Raw genomic sequence first — 18,238 nt, 5'->3', positions numbered from 1 at the left:
TTACATGAATCGGGATTGAGTCATCCAATGAGTAATTACATTTCCCTCTGAATTCCAATTCTACTTTATAGAATTCCACACTATCCTCACTCACTCTTTTATTGGAAAAATAAATCTCTCATTCATTCTCGTGTCATTTCCAGTTCAAAACGTTAGCCTAGTACTGTAGCAGAGAAAATATACTCTATAGCAGTGGTCTTGACAGGCTGTTTGGTATGTTACAGGATTTTACGGTTGGGGAGATTCTGTGTAAACCCTTCTCACACTTATAGTATGAGGCCTTCTGTAGCTCAGTCGGCTCTTGTAACGCTAGGATAGTGGGTTTGATTCCGAGGGACGCCTATACATAAAAAATGTATGCACGCGTGACTGCAAGTCGTTTTGGTAAAAGTGTCTGTTAAATGGCATGCATAACTATTATATATCAGGCCTTGTTTCTCATCACTAGACCTAAACTATGATAGGAAGTGCCTTGTTTTATATGAATGCATATTTCTATCCACTGATGTCATACCTATATTAGTATTGAAATGAGACACTCATGGCTCATCCATTCATTGCTCTATTAATTCACAGGAACACATTAGCCAGAGGGCTGTGCTTCCCCCTGTCACTTCTCACAGTACATACAAGAGCAGATACTGTTCAGTGGAAGAAAAGACACTCGCAACAGTCTTACTGTGGGGGATTGTGTTCCTGGCAGCTGATACACCATGGTCTGTAGGAAGTCCCATGCTGGGGGCACAGTGGGAAAGTTGATATCAAGCATAATAGGACTTGAAGCACACATCCAGTGTCCCAAGCAGTGTACCTTGCACCAATGCCGGTCCACTAATGACGGTAAACACCTGTGAGCAGTCCCCAAGAGCCAACACAAATGGTTAGGGTCTGGTCCCCTCCACCTGGTTCAGATACTCAACCATGTTGGTCCCAACCTGTTAGAGAAATCATTCGGTTTTAGAATATGAGGACTTGTACAAAGCATGGAGGCACACTGACAATGCCATCACACAATTTATTTTGTATATTTTATAGCCATTTACATCAACACCCAATCCCTGTTTAATGCCTACATCTTCCATTCATTTGGGGCTGTGGCTCATAGGTTCATTTACTCTAACCACGTTTCCAGCCAGCCATTTCATTCAGATTAATTACTTGAAGCATGAAACGAGTCGTGACCATTGTTTGAAAAATTATTTGTGTCATGCACAAAGTAGATGTCCTAACCGACTTGTCAAAACTATAGCTTGTTAACAAGAAATTTGTGGAGTGGTTGAAAAACGAGTTTTAATGACTCCAACCTAAGTGTATGTAAACTTCCGAATTCAACTGTATATATACTGAGATCATGTGACAGATCATGTGACACTTAAATAAAGTCCATCTGTGTGCAATCTAACTAATTATGTGACTTCTGAAGGTAATTGGTAGCACCAGATCTTATTTAGGGGCTTCATAGCAAAGGCGGTGAATACATATGCACGCACCACTTTTCCGTTTGATATTTTTTTTGAAATTTTATTTTCGTTTCACTTCACCAATTTGGACTATTTTGTGTATGTCCATTACATGAAATCCAAAGAAATATCCATTTAAATTCCAGGTTGTAATGTAACAAAATAGTCAAAGCGCCATGTGGGATGAATACTTTTGCAAGGCACTGCACCTATCACATGAATTTTGCTAAAATATGATAGCTAACGTTAGCTAGCTAAGCGCTAGCCGGTCAGTCAGTGGCGCTGACAGAAGGAAACTGGTATCACCAAAATGTGTTTCACTCTATCCCATAAAACATGACATTGCTAACTAGGCATCATTTAGCAAATAAAATGTTAAAGTTTATAAAAAGGTTTTATTAATAAGTAACACACTCAACAGACAACTTTGGTAGCTAGGTAGTGTAGCTAGCTAGATAGCTTGGTTTCCATTTTCCAACAGATGTTTCTAATCCCCTTGATTGGTCTTCAACGGTTACTGGTCTTGGAACTCATGTGTTCACCAGAAACGGCTTCAGGTAAACTGTTTGCAACTAGTGGCAATAAGTATTATTGTTGCCAAAGGTTTGCCGCAGATTCTCCACTAGTGGCAAACATTTGAAAACTTATGGCAACATTTTGTGCCACACTATTTAGTTTGTAGTAAATTTGTCACAAACCTGCGGGAAGTTTGCAGTAACAAATAGATTTTTGTAAGGGTTTGTGTGTATGGAAAATTCTGGGATCTGTTATTGAAACATGGGACCAACACTTTACATGCTGCATTTATGTTTTTCTTCAGTATAGTATAACTCAAAAGTAAGTAAGGACTGGATGAGGAGGTCCTTAGCCAAGTCTTTAGTAAGAAAATATGTATTTGCTTTCCTTGTGACAACTACAGTAGTAGAGAAGCGCATAAATACTAGAGATTTTCACTCCCTTTTATTGACCATATATGTTGGCTAGTAATACAGTCGAAACAATAACATAAACATGTTTTACCTTAGAGAGCTCAGAAACAAAGAAAGTTGATCATAAAATGCAAATACTGAGATTATGCAATACTGTAGTTCAGCAAAGAACACCAATACTGTAGAATAATAATAATAATAATGATCAAAGTTAAAATAAATATAATAATGTTTTTAATGTCTATCTCTCATACAATTCCTTATGGCACTAATTTCATGTGCTGCTGTCAGTAGTAAAGTTGTTAAAAAGAAGATACATCTTTGAAAAATATGATGTATTCATACATGTGTGTACTGTATATGTATCTGTGTGTTTGTTTTGAATAAACATGATGCAAGAATAGATCAATTAAATAAAAAGTCACATACTGTTCAGACAAAATGTTTCACTTGCTGGAATAAACAAACCAAATAAAACAACAGTGTTTGCTGGTAAACCAGTGGTGGTAAAACAAACCAAATAAAACAACAGTGTTTGCTGGTAAACCAGTGGTGGTAAAATAAACCAAAGAAAACAACAGTGTTTGCTGGTAAACCAGTGGTGGTAAAATAAACGAGAGAACAGAGGTAACGCATCCAATGACAATAACAATCAGATTCCAGCCCCCACTGCACATTCCCTCCGATTTAATCTCAGCAGTAGATAATCTGATTGAAAGAGTGCCCTGTGGGCATGAAAACACAGAGTCTCTCCATCCCCATCCTGACTATACTGTACACACAGCACAGCTGAGGCCTTCTCTCCTCCGGTGCTGCTAGCAGAACCCAGAAAGAACGACCAGACTCTTCCAGGCCGCTCAATCGAGTGCAGAGTTAGTACATCCTCTTAGTCCAGCAAGGCGTGTGGAGGGAGCTAGGCCAAGTCCAAACCAATTGAATGAAGAAAAGCCACAAAATATTGTTTAGCTTTATTAACCCGTGGATCTCAGACTTTAGACACAAGGAATCAGGTGAAAAGACCACGATTTGAAACTCCAGTGAACAAGATTACCATAAATTACATTGTAAAGCTAAAGTGTATAAAATATGAAGGTTGTTTATGTAGTTTTCTCATCAGTATGTTTTCTCATCAGACCTAATTAGAATAGACAGTATACAGTAACGACTGAAGTAAAACCTAAAGAAGGGAAACAACTTTTCAAAACCCTCTCAGCTTGTTTATCCCAACGGGTTAAGCCAACCCTATACACTGTTTGGTAATTTGGCACATTAATAAATAACATAACTTAAAAGCCCACGCTTTGATGTCCTTTTACTGTTATTGCAGTCCAGTTAGTCTGACAAGTAGGATAATGTTTCGTGTACAGCGCTGGCTAGAATGATTTTTATACATCACTTTGTTGGTATGTAAGACACACACTAGGGGGACACACGTCTCACCCTCATAACACACTGACATTTAGAACAGAATCATAATCTGCAGCTGTATGTACAAGACAAGATCAAGCCATCACTCTGGTTGGTCTTCCTTAAGAAGCAGCTAGTCTCTTAGTAAAAGGTCTCTCTCACTCTCACTCTCTCTCTGTCTCTCTCTCTCACTCCCGCTCTCTCTCTCTCTCACTCTCTCTCTCTCTCTCTCTCTCTCTCTCTCTCTCTCTCTCTCTCTCTCTCTCTCAAAAAGAGCATGTAGAAAAAGAGCAGAGTAATCCATCCCCCATAATCCACCAGAAGCCCTTTATTTCCGATGTTTTTATGGTCTATAACATGTTGCTCCCCTCTCTTCCATCACTCCTCCAATTCCAAACCATGATGTGATGGATGGCATACTCTATAACTTGGACCATAACTTCGGATATGATCTGCTCCGTCCCCTTTCTGGTGATCAGGCTGGGGATTGGTGGAGAGTGGCAGTAGTGGGAGGAGCCTCCATAGCCCTCTTATTTATCCTTATCACCATGGTTTCTTGGTTTATTTAGCAGCAACTACAGAAAGTCTGGTATTTGTTATTCAAAGGTACACAGTTGATGTGGTGGAATTAGACCGGAGGGGATTTCGTTAGACCGGAGGGGATTTCGTTAGACCGGAGGGTGGTTTAGTTAGACTGGAGGATGGTTTAGTTAGACCGAAGGGTAATTTAGTTTGACCGAGGGGTGGTTTAGTTAGACCAGTGGGTAATTTAGTTAGACCGGAGAGTGGTTTAGTTTGACCGAGGGTAATTTAGTTAGACCGGAGGGTATTTTCGTTAGACCGGTGGTTTAGTTTGACCGGAGGGTGGTTTAGTTAGACCGGAGGGTTGTTTAGTTAGACCGGAGGGTAATTTCATTAGACCGGTGGTTTAGTTAGACCGGAGGGTAATTTAGTTAGACCGAAGGGTGGTTTAGTTAGACCGGAGGATAATTTAGTTAGACCGGAGGGTGGTTTAGTTAGACAGGAGGGTAATTTAGTTAGACCGGAGGGTGGTTTAGTTAGACCGGAGGGTAATTTAGTTAGACCGGAGGGTGGTTTAGTTAGACCGTTTAGGTTTAGGGTAATCCAATACGAGTCCAGACAGAGTAGAAACTGTTTTATTTGAGGGTCAACATCCTACTCACCACAGACCAAGCGGATGAGGTGAGGATGGATTTTGTTGGATGCTTATCTTTTCACCAGTTAATGTGTGGTTTTATCTCAGCATAAGACCGAGGGACATGGAGCAGTGATTGTCGAGCTGCTGTCCCACTATCTGTCCCCATTGTATGTATCTATCTGTTTCCATGAGCCCTCCATGCCAAGGGGTGGCGCCGATACCACTAGACGTCAGTGCTGATGCTGCAGCTGCGGTTGAACATGTCCCTCATGGTGACTGACCGGGTCAGGTTCAGTTTGTGGTAGCTGGGCATTTCTAAGGGCAGTTCCAGGTCATGCTGTTGGATGCTACGGTAGCTGATGCGGTCGCCGCCGTTCCGCAGGCCATCCGGATGCTGCAGGTAGAAGGGCACGTCATGGTGTGTGCACGACGGGCAGAATGTCTGCGAGCGCGTTAGTTTCCGCGCTAAAGGCGGTGTGAAGAGGGCGGGGCCGTTAGGGGTGGAGGCGGCGACCGACGCCGCCACGATGTTATGGTTGGAGTGGACTGGTGGGAGGCGGGACGTCACTGCAAAGTCGGGCTCCTCCTCCTCCGACTCCAACTCCTCCTTCTTACAGCAATAATACTGTCAGGGAGAAAAGACAGAAGGAGAGAGAGCTTTGATAATCACAGCATACCCTTGACAATAAGAAATGTTTTACAGTAGGTATATCTGTGACAGACCTGGTTCAAACACAACTGTCAAATAATTCAGACTTGAAAGGCTCTTTTGGAAAGTCCATTGCCTACATGGTATTCAATGTAACGCTGACAACGAAACGTTACGATGAAGATGCTGCAAACAGCAATTATCACTTAAAATACAGAGCTCCATTACTTGACTGGCATGGCAGGCCTGCTCTAAATCTACACGGTGTTTAAAACTGTCTAGTGTGGCACACATTGAAATTTGGTCAGCTATTATCAAACATTACATTGAGCTGTTACAAAATATTACACTGAGATACATCTGAGGTTGGCAAAGAGAGCGTGCCTGAGAGAAAGAGATGAGAGATGAACCGAGTATTTGTATAATTACTCAGACATGACATTGAGAATAGGAGCTGTGCTGTCTGTGGTTTAGCTGAATGGAATAGGAATGGATGGTTAGTTAATTAAATGTCATCTCTTTTTGACCCACTTACAGTTTCATGGTAATACAGTGCAATGGAAAGTGTCTCAACTCACCCCGACCCATCCTACCCAGTTCTATCTACACACGGACAGATGAGCACAAATCATCAGACATCCCAGAACCAGAGAACCCTGCTGGACCAACACAACGTCGTGTCTAGTGAGAGAGTGCTGATCTGAGAAACGCTTACAGCAACACCTAATAGAGACACAGTTGTTGTTCAGACTGTGGTCAGGGATCTCCAACTCCTCAAGAAAAGAGATAAATGACCTTTAAAAAACAGACAACAACTCATGGAATGGCGGGTACTGTGACGGGACGCACACACACGCACACACACAGACGCAGTCTAAACCAGACATTACTTTGTTGTTGTTGTATTGTTTGTATATCGTTGTATTTTAAATTTGTGTGACTGTTCTTTTCTATTTTGTACTTAAAACATTGTTGGTTAAGGGCTTGTAGGTAAGCATTTCACTGTAAGGTCTACACCTGCTGTATTCGACACATGTGACAAATAACATTTGATTTGATTGATTTGATTTGTTCAGTGTATCAGTATTTTGTTACTTGTCATGTTTTGTGTTTTTTTGTGGACCCCAGGAAGAGTAGCTGCAGCTTCTGCAAAAGCTAGTGGGGATCCAGATAAACAAACAAACAAACAAACAAACAAACAAACATTAGCCATATAAAATACCTAAAATAATGAAACGTATATGTCACACCCTGATCTGTTTCACCTCTTTGTGATTGTCTCCACCCCCCTCCAGGTGTCGCCCATCTTCCCCATTATCCCCAGTGTATTTATACCTGTGTTCTAAGTTTGTCTGTTGCCAGTTCGTTTTGTTCGTTCAGCCTACCAGAATTTCCCCTTTTGCTCCTGTGTTTTTCTGGTTCATGTTTTTCTGGTTTTCCTGGTTTTGACCATTCTGCCTGCCCTGACCCTGAGCCTGCCCTTCTGTACCTTGTCACACCACCCTGGATTATTGACCTCTGCCTGCCCTGACCCTGAGACTGTATGCCGTTCTATACCTTATGGACTCTGATCTGGATTACTGACCTCTGCCTGCCCTTGACCTGTCGTTTTGCCTGCCCCCTGTTCTTGTAAAACACCTTTGTTACTTCGACACTGTCTGCATCTGGGTCTTCTCCTGAAACGTGATAGTGTGGCTTGAACACACACTGGTTGTGTAATGTTGTGATGACTGACTGTTTACGAAGTGTGTGATTATCGTGACATTGGATCATCCTGATACCACATAGCCTGACCTCGATGAAGAGAGGAGCTGTCCCAAGAGGCACATCCTGATATCATATAGCCTGACCTCGATGAAGAGAGGAGCTGTCCCAAGAGGCACATCCTGATATCATATAGCCTGACCTCGATGAAGAGAGACACTGTCCCAAGAGGCACATCCTGATACCATATAGCCTGACCTCGATGAAGAGAGGAGCTGTCCCAAGAGGCACATCCTGATACCATATAGCCTGACCTCGATGAAGAGAGACGCTGTCCCAAGAGGCACATCCTGATACCATATAGCCTGACCTCGATGAAGAGAGACGCTGTCCCAAGAGGCACATCCTGATACCATATAGCCTGACCTCGATGAAGAGAGGAGCTGTCCCAAGAGGCACATCCTGATACCATATAGCCTGACCTCGATGAAGAGAGGAGCTGTCCCAAGAGGCACATCCTGATACCATATAGCCTGACCTCGATGAAGAGAGACACTGTCCCAAGAGGCACATCCTGATACCACATAGCCTGACCTCGATGAAGAGAGACACTGTCCCAAGAGGCACATCCTGATACCATATAGCCTGACCTCGATGAAGAGAAGAGCTGTCCCAAGAGGCACATCCTGATACCATATAGCCAGACCTCGATGAAGAGAAGAGCTGTCCCAAGAGGCACATCCTGATACCATATAGCCTGACCTCGATAAAGAGAGACGCTGTCCCAAGAGGCACATCCTGATACCATATAGCCTGACCTCGATGAAGAGAGACGCTGTCCCAAGAGGCACATCCTGATACCATATAGCCTGACCTCGATGAAGAGAAGAGCTGTCCCAAGAGGCACATCCTGATACCATATAGCCTGACCTCGATGAAGAGAGGAGCTGTCCCAAGAGGCACATCCTGATACCATATAGCCTGACCTCGATGAAGAGAGGAGCTGTCCCAAGAGGCACATCCTGATACCACATAGCCTGACCTCGATGAAGAGAGGAGCTGTCCCAAGAGGCACATCCTGATATCATATAGCCTGACCTCGATGAAGAGAGGAGCTGTCCCAAGAGGCACATCCTGATATCATATAGCCTGACCTCGATGAAGAGAGGAGCTGTCCCAAGAGGCACATCCTGATACCACATAGCCTGACCTCGATGAAGAGAGACACTGTCCCAAGAGGCACATCCTGATACCACATAGCCTGACCTCGATGAAGAGAGACACTGTCCCAAGAGGCACATCCTGATACCACATAGCCTGACCTCGATGAAGAGAGACGCTGTCCCAAGAGGCACATCCTGATACCACATAGCCTGACCTCGATGAAGAGAGACGCTGTCCCAAGAGGCACATCCTGATACCACATAGCCTGACCTCGATGAAGAGAGACGCTGTCCCAAGAGGCACATCCTGATACCATATAGCCTGACCTCGATGAAGAGAGGAGCTGTCCCAAGAGGCACATCCTGATACCATATAGCCTGACCTCGATGAAGAGAGACGCTGTCCCAAGAGGCACATCCTGATACCACATAGCCTGACCTCGATGAAGAGAGACACTGTCCCAAGAGGCACATCCTGATACCATATAGCCTGACCTCGATAAAGAGAGGAGCTGTCCCAAGAGGCACATCCTGATACCATATAGCCTGACCTCAATAAAGCTTTCAGTTTTACTGATGATCAAGATACATGCCACATCTTACTAAAGATCTCAGTCAGAGGTCTTAGACAGGGGAATAGAGGGGGCTCAATGCTTATTGTGACACTGACAATTCAGTGACAGTACATGATCTGACCACAATGAAGAGAGTTATAGAGAGGGGCTTGAGAGGGGTTTGAGGGGGGCCTGAGAGGGGCCTGAGAGAGGCCATAGGTAAGACAACTAAATAAAGGCTTTTTCATTTAGTGCCTTGACTTTTTGTTGTGGGATTTCAGTTTTACTAATGATTTTCAAGACACAAGCAACAGCTTATTAAAGAAGCCAGTCTGCTCTCAGTCAGATCTACAGTACATCTGTACAGAGCGAGGGCATGAGAAGGTCTTACCTGCAGTCTACAGTAACACAGTACTGCGATGATGCACAGTAATATAACTGTAGCTAAAATACCGCCTGTGATGACCACTGTCCCGGCTGTCATTCGAAATCCTCTCCATCAACAGCCTGCAGAGAAGAGAGAATGAAAGAAAGAGGGGGACGGAGAAGATGGAGAGAGAGGAAAGAGAGAGAGACAGAGGGGGGAGAGGAAAGAAAGAGAGAGAGAGGGGGGAGCGGAAAGAAAGAGAGAGAGAGGGGGGAGATGGAGGAGAGAGAGAAAGAGTACGGGCAGGGAGAAAACAGAGAGAGAGATCGATAGTGAGGTAGAGAGAGAAAGATAAAAAATAAAGACAGTATCTATCAGTGCATTGTATTCATTAAGCAGATCTTTAACTATGTCATCCACTGAGGGCGCTTATTGAATTATCCTCCCTTTACTAACATGTAATAAAATCAAAGCATAAATCCCTAATCTAGACTTTGTCGCTCTGCTTGAAACACAGACACAGGAGATTAAAAAAACAGGATGAGCTGTGGAGGGACAGACAGAGAAACGGATGGGGCTGGGATGGATTATGACCCCTGTCTCCTACTCAGAGGCAAGGATGATTGACCTCTGAACTCTGAACCTTACTCAGAGGTCACAGAGGAAACAAATGAAGACACCAGCGTTGACACTAAGGCTTGCTGAGGCAGCAACATTTTTTAAATCAAAACTGAGCGCCTCTTTGGCGGTAACAATACTACACTTAAACCAGGACTAAGACAAATGACATCACACTGTGATTGACTTCATGAAGGTATGAAAATAACAACCGAGCATTCCCAAATCAACCAGCCTTAGCGCTGACTGACACACACATCTGAGACTGCACTCCCAATCAACCTAACCTCCCAATCAATCAACCTAACCTCCCAATCAACCTAACCTCCCAACCAACCTAACCTCCCAATCAACCTAACCTCCCAACCAACCAACCTAACCTCCCAACCAACCTAACCTCCCAATCAACCTAACCTCCCAATCAACCAACCTAACCTCCCAACCAACCTAACCTCCCAATCAACCTAACCTCCCAACCAACCTAACCTCCCAACCAACCAACCTAACCTCCCAACCAACCAACCTAACCTCCCAACCAACCTAACCTCCCAATCAACCTAACCTCCCAACCAACCAACCTAACCTCCCAACCAACCTAACCTCCCAACCAACCAACCTAACCTCCCAACCAACCTAACCTCCCAATCAACCTAACCTCCCAATCAACCTAACCTCCCAATCAACCAACCTAACCTCCCAACCAACCTAACCTCCAATCAACCTAACCTAACCTCCCAACCAACCTCCCAACCAACCAACCTAACCTCCCAACCAACCAACCTAACCTCCCAACCAACCTAACCTCCCAATCAACCTAACCTCCCAACCAACCTAACCTCCCAACCAACCAACCTAACCTCCCAACCAACCTAACCTCCCAATCAACCTAACCTCCCAATCAACCTAACCTCCCAACCAACCTAACCTCCCAATCAACCTAACCTCCCAACCAACCTAACCTCCCAATCAACCTAACCTCCCAATCAACCTAACCTCCCAATCAACCTAACCTCCCAACCAACCTAACCTCCCAACCAACCTAACCTCACAATCAACCTAACCTCCCAATCAACCAACCTAACCTCCCAATCAACCTAACCTCCCAACCAACCTAACCTCCCAATCAACCTAACCTCCCAACCAACCTAACCTCCCAACCAACCTAACCTTTTCTCCAGTCCAACTACAGTGTGGTCGGGTCCTCGGAAAGACAACAACAATCTGTCTTTAGGCCCTTTACCTTGTTACTTTAGATGGATCTGATCAAGTCAATATAGGGAACTCTCTACAAACAACACGTACTGTAGCAAACCTACCGGATAGAATATAGTTACACAAATCTAATGTACAGGTCAACAGATCTGTGCTAAGAATTGGAAAGAGAAGAAACTGAAAACCAAAACAGAGAATTAAAAAGACAGCAGAATAACAGTCTCATTCAGGTCTGTCAGACTGGACTACAGACAAGACTGGACCTAGACTGGACCACGGACTAGACTGGACTACAGACAAGACTGGACCTAGACTGGACCACAGACTAGACTGGACTACAGACTAGACTGGACTACAGAATGGTGTCGAAATGAAAGCATCTCACAAAGATGAACAGTCTACAAAATATGTCACATTTCTTGTGTGTACTATGTCTGTGTGTCTCTGAGAATATACTGTACTGACCATAGAAATAGAATCTCTCTATTCTATATGATTATATGTCTATGGTATTGACTTGGTTGTGTTGACCAGCTAGACTAGAGTGACGGTTCATTAACCTCTGACCTGGGACTAATTATGTTACTGGTACTAAATTACCCAAACCCCCACAGAACATGAACATGTGATCATACGTCCTACTGACAGAGGACGGAGGAAGCTACCTACTCAAATACCTTTTACACACAGTATACAGTAAAGTACAGTACTATACTACACTGAGTGTAAATAACATTAGGAACACCTTCCTAATATTGAGTTTCACCCCCTTTTGCCCTCAGAACAGCCTACATTTTTCGGGGCATGGACTCTACAAGGTGTTGAAAGCGTTCCACAGGGATGCTGGCCCATGTTGACTCCAATGCTTCCCACGGTTGTGTCAAGTTGGCTGGATGTCCTTTGGGTGGTGGACCATTCTTGATACACTTGGGAAACTGTTGAGCGTGAAAACCCAGCAGCGTTGCAGTTCTTGACACACTCAAACTGGTGCGACTGGCACCTACTACCATACCTCTTTCAAAGGCACTTAAATATTTTGTCTTGCCCACTCACCCTCTGAATGGCACACATACACAATCCATGTCTCAATTGTGTCAAGGCTTAAAAATCCTTCTTTAACCTGTCTCCTCCCCTTCATCTTCACTGATTGGTGGACTCAAATAAGGGATCATAGATTTCACCTGGTCAGTCTATGTCACAGAAAGAGCAGGTGTTCTTAATGTTTTGTCGACTCAGTGTACATGTTATGTGCTATCATCACATACACACACACATTTGCATGCACACACCTCTGATATAACCCCACCCCCCCTCCACCAATAACCCATGATATAACCCACCCTACCTATAACCCATGATTAACCACCCTCTCCACTAATAACCCATGATATAAACCCTTCCACCAATAACCCATGATATAACCCCCCCTCTACCAATAACCCATGATATAACCCCTCCACCAATAACCCATGATATAACCTCTCCCCCAATAACCCATGATATAACCTCTCCCCCAATAGCCCATGATATAACCCCTCCCCCAATAACCCATGATATAACCCCTCCACTAATAACCCATGATATAACCTCTCCCCCAATAGCCCATGATATAACCTCTCCCCCAATAACCCATGATATAACCCCTCTACCTATAACCCATGATATAACCCCTCCACCAATAACCCATGATATAACCCCTCCACCAATAACCCATGATATAACCACTCCACTAATAACCCATGATATAACCTCTCCCCCAATAACCCATGATATAACCTCTCCCCCAATAACCCATGATATAACCACTCCACTAATAACCCATGATATAACCACTCCACTAATAACCCATGATATAACCTCTCCCCCAATAACCCATGATATAACCTCTCCCCCAATAACCCATGATATAACCACTCCACTAATAACCCATGATATAACCCCTCCACTAATAACCCATGATATAACCACTCCACTAATAACCCATGATATAACCCCTCCACCAATAACCCATGATATAACCACTCCCCCAATAACCCATGATATAACCCCTCCACCAATAACCCATGATATAACCTCTCCACCAATAACCCATGATATAACCTCTCCACCAATAACCCATGATATAACCACTCCACTAATAACCCATGATATAACCACTCCACTAATAACCCATGATATAACCCCTCCACCAATAACCCATGATATAACCACTCCCCCAATAACCCATGATATAACCCCTCCACCAATAACCCATGATATAACCTCTCCACCAATAACCCATGATATAACCTCTCCACCAATAACCCATGATATAACCCCTCCACTAATAACCCATGATATAACCCCTCCACTAATAACCCATGATATAACCACTCCACTAATAACCCATGATATAACCTCTCCACCAATAACCCATGATATAACCCCTCTACCAATAACCCATGATATAACCTCTCCCCCAATAACCCATGATATAACCCCTCCACTAATAACCCATGATATAACCCCTCCACTAATAACCCATGATATAACCACTCCACTAATAACCCATGATATAACCCCTCTACCAATAACCCATGATATAACCTCTCCCCCAATAACCCATGATATAACCCCTCCACTAATAACCCATGATATAACCACTCCCCCAATAACCCATGATATAACCACTCTACCAATAACCCATGATATAACCCCTCCACTAATAACCCATGATATAACCCCTCCACTAATAACCCATGATATAACCCCTCCACTAATAACCCATGATATAACCCCTCTACCAATAACCCATGATATAACCTCTCCCCCAATAACCCATGATATAACCCCTCCACTAATAACCCATGATATAACCACTCCCCCAATAACCCATGATATAACCACTCTACCAATAACCCATGCTATAAATGCACCACCACAGTGCTGCTGTGTGTAGCCCGAGCCCCTAGCGTCCCCTAGGGATGATCTCATCAGATCAGTGTGTGAGAGATGTGTTGCTGTAACGCGACATGATGCATACATTATTTACCGTAGACACAGTGGAAAGCGTGGAAGCAGGCAAACAGAAAGTGTCCAGCCACTACAGTAGAAGAGGAGGAAGACGGACCATTTTTTAAGCAACAATGTAGAAATCTTGTTGTCTCAGCTCTTGTGTGTGAACGTGTCTAGTGGAATAACAGATACAAGAGAGATGTTGTGTACACACACAATGCAGACATGCTCACAGAAACACACAGCGGTACATATACACACAGACTGAGACATATGCACACACATAGACACACACATCTCTCCTCTCTCTCTCTTTATCTCTCTCGCTCTCTCTCCCCTCTCTCTCTCGGTCTCGGTCTCTCTCTCTCCCCTCCTTCTCTCCCCCATCTCTCCCTCTCTCCCTCGCAATTAAAATCAAAATTCTCTCTCTATCTCTCCCTCTCACTCTCTCTCTCTCCCCCCTCTCTCTCTCCCTTCCTCTCCCTCTCTCTCCCCCCTCTCTCTCCCTTCTCTCTCTCTCTCTCTCCCCTCTCTCTCTCTCTCCCTTCCTCTCCCTCTCTCTCCCCCCTCTCTCTCCCTTCTCTCTCTCTCTCTCTCTCTCTGTCTCAATTTAAATTTCAAGTATCTCTCTCTCCCCCCTCTCTCTCAATTTCAATTTCAATGATCTCTCTCTCTCCCTCTCTCTCAATGTAAATGATCTCTCTCTCTCCCCCTCTCTCTCCCTCCCTCCCTCCCTCACTCTCTCATACACACAAACTCTCTCTCTCTCTCACACACACACACACACACACACACACACACACACACACACACACACACACACACACACACACACACACACACACACACACACACACACACACACACACACACACACACACACACACACACACACACACACACACACACACAGACAGTGGGTCCAAAGGAATAAGTTGGCACATTTTAATGAAACATGGCACTAACCACAAAAGGAGTCTTGCCAATTACTTTTGACAATTCGAAAGTTGAAATAGTAGAGTGAGCGTGAACACGCTACAGGGCAGATGAAAGACATGGAAATAGGAACACTGCCACAGAGACCCGTTCAACAAGCTAGCTCAGAGAAACAATATAATGAATTAGAAATGTCCTCAGTCACGTAATGTTCTTTATTGTTAACCTGTCTGTTCGTAGAATATAGTGCATGGAAAGTACACATGGCAGGTCAGCATCACAGATCAAACCTTCCCTGAGCTCTACCTCACCAAGAATACACCTAACGTACCACAGATAAATGGTGGTATAACCAAAACGTTTTCAACGGCTTGCTTCACTCTCAAAAAGGTTTTATAGAACAGCAAATTACTATTATTATTTTTTAGCAGTGGACAGCTAGGCAGAGGAAACCATGTGTTAGCCAGACACAGTCCACTTCAATAGTATATAAACCCAAACCCGGAGTAGAGCATGGTGCAGTCTGCCGTGTGTTCCATTCCCCACGGAGGACCAGTATGGGGAAAACGTATGGAAATGTATGCGCTCACTCGCTCTGGATAAGAGCATCTCCTAAATGACTAAAACGTCAAATGTAATACCTTTCTTTATCCTATATAATGATTTTATACAGGGTGGAGAGGTTGGGTTGGGGGGGACACACAATGCATAGTCCGGGTAGCCATTTGATTAGCTGTTCAGGAGTCTTGCGGCTTGGGGGTAAAAGCTGTTGAGAAGCCTTTTGGTCCTAGACTTGGTACTCCGGTACCGCTTGCCATGCGGTAGCAGAGAGAACAGTCTATGACTGGGGGGTGACTGGAGTCTTTGACAATTTTTAGGGCCTTCCTCTAACACCGCCTGGTATAGTGGACCTGGATGGCAGGAAGCTTGGCCCCAGTAATGTACTGGGCCGTACGCACTACCCTCTGTAGTGCCTTGCGGTCGGAGGATGAGCAGTTGCCATAGGGCAGGGATGTAACCAGGCAGGGATGTAACCAGTCAGGATGCTCTCGATGTTGCAGCCCTCTTCACGGCTGTATTGGTGTGATTGGACCATTCTAGTTTGTTGTTGATGTGGACACCAAGGAACTTGAAGCTCTGAACCTGCTCCACTACACCCCATCTATAAGAATGGGGGCGTGCTCGGTTCTCTTTTTCCTGTAGTCCACAATCATCTCCTTTGTCTTGATTATGTTGAGGGATAGGTTGTTATTCTGGCACCACCCGGCCAAGTCCCTGACCTTGCAGAGGGAGATGTTTAGTCCCAGGATCCTCAGTTTAGTGATGAGCTTTGCGGGCACTATGGTATTGAACGCTGAGCTCTAGTCAATGAATATCATTCTCATGTAGGTGTTCCTTTTGTCCAGCTGGGAAAGGGCAGAGTGGAGTGCAATATAGATTGCATCATCTGTGGATCTGTTTGAGCGGTACACAAATTGGAGTGGGTCTAGGGTTTCTGGGATAATGGTGTTGATGTGAGCCATGACCAGCCTTTCAAAGCACTTCATGGCTACGGACGTGAGTGCTACGGGTCTGTAGTCATTTAGGCAGGTTCCCTTAGTGCACATGGACTATGGTGGTCTGCTTGAAACATGCTGGTATTATAGACTCAATCAGGGACATATTGAAAATGTCAGTGAAGACACCTGCCAGTTGGTCAGCACATGCCCGGAGCACACGTCCTGGTAATCCGTCTGGCCAGCCTGTTGTTTCGTCTGAGGGTGTAGCGGGATTTCTTATAAGCTTCCAGGTTAGGGTCCCGCTCCTTGAAGGCGGCAGCTCTACCCTTTAGCTCAGTGCGAATGTTGCCTGTAATCCATGGTTTCTGGTTGGGGTATGTACGTACAGTCACTGTAGGGACAACGTCATCGATGCACTTATTGATGAAGCCAGTGACTGATGTGATGAACTCCTCAATGCCATCGGGGGAATCCCGGAACATATTTCAGTCTGTGCTAGCGAAACAGTCCCGTAGCTTAGCATCTGCATCATCTGACCACTTCTTTATTGACTGAGTCACTGGTGCTTCCTGCTTTAGTTTTTCCTTGTAAGCAGGAATCAGGAGGATGGAATTATGGTCAGATTTGCCAAATGGGGGGCGAGGGAGAACTTTGTATGCGTCTCTGTGTGTGATGTAAAGGTGGTCTAGCGTTTTTTTCTCTAGATGCACATTGAACATGCTGATAGAAATGAGGTAAGACTGATTTCAGTTTTCCTGCATTAAAGTCCCCGGTCACTAGGAATGCCACCTCTGGGTGAGCGTTTTCCTGTTTGCTTATTTCCTTATACAGCTGACTGTGCGGTCTTAGTGCCAGCATCCGTCTGTGGTCGTAAATAAACAGCCATAAAAATATAGATGAAAATTCTCTTGGCAAGTAGTGTGGTCTACAGCTTATCATGAGATACTCTACTTCAGGCGAGCAAAATCTAGAGACTTCCTTAGATTTCGTGACCCAACTGTTGTTTACAAATATACACAGACCCCCCCCCCCCCGTCTTACCAGAGTGTGCTGTTCTATCTAGCCGGTGCAGCGTATTTCCCGCATATCCCGCCAGCTAAATGTTATCCATGTCGTTATTCAGCCACGATTCGCTGAAACATAAGATATTACAGTTTTAAATGTGCCGTTGGTAGGATATTTGTGGTTGTATGTTATCTAATTTATTGTCCAATGATTGTATGTTGGCAAGTAATATTGATGTAAAGGCAGATTTCCCACTCGCCGTTGGCGGATCCACACAAGGCACCCCGCCCTGTGTCCTCTATACCTGCGTCTCTTTCTCCTGTCAATGATGGGGATATTGGCCTTGTCGGGTGTCTGAAGTACATCCTGTGCGTCCTGCTTGTTGAAGAAAAAATCTTTGTCTAATCCGAGGTGAGTGATCGCTGTCCTGATATCCAGAAGCTCTTTTTTGCCGTAAGATACAGTGGCAGAAACATTATGTACAAAATAAGTTACAAATAATGCGAAAAACCCCCACATAATAGCACAATTGGTTTGGCACCCGTAAAACTGCTGCCATTTCTTCCGGCGCCATCTTCTGAC

At 44.4% G+C, this 18,238-nt stretch overlaps 1 protein-coding gene across 1 annotated transcript in view; it reads right to left on the bottom strand.

The window, feature by feature from the left end:
- Positions 1-2,405: 2,405 nt before the first annotated feature.
- LOC139538295 (protein FAM163B-like) overlaps positions 2,406-18,238 on the bottom strand; it is a 40,515-nt gene continuing 24,682 nt past the window's right edge. Inside the window, exons 2-3 of the mRNA XM_071340151.1 lie at positions 9,417-9,532; positions 2,406-5,580 (exon numbers count right to left, since the gene is read on the bottom strand). Coding sequence (XP_071196252.1) covers positions 5,179-5,580; positions 9,417-9,509 — 495 coding nt within the window. The 5' untranslated portion in view covers positions 9,510-9,532 and the 3' untranslated portion in view covers positions 2,406-5,178. The remainder of the gene's footprint in view (positions 5,581-9,416; positions 9,533-18,238) is intronic.

The sequence above is a fragment of the Salvelinus alpinus genome, chromosome 1 (assembly GCF_045679555.1).
Source record: "Salvelinus alpinus chromosome 1, SLU_Salpinus.1, whole genome shotgun sequence".
Classification (NCBI taxonomy): Eukaryota; Metazoa; Chordata; class Actinopteri; order Salmoniformes; family Salmonidae; genus Salvelinus; species Salvelinus alpinus.
The sequence above is the reverse complement of the archived record's forward strand: the minus strand, read 5'-3'. Positions and strand labels throughout refer to the sequence as shown.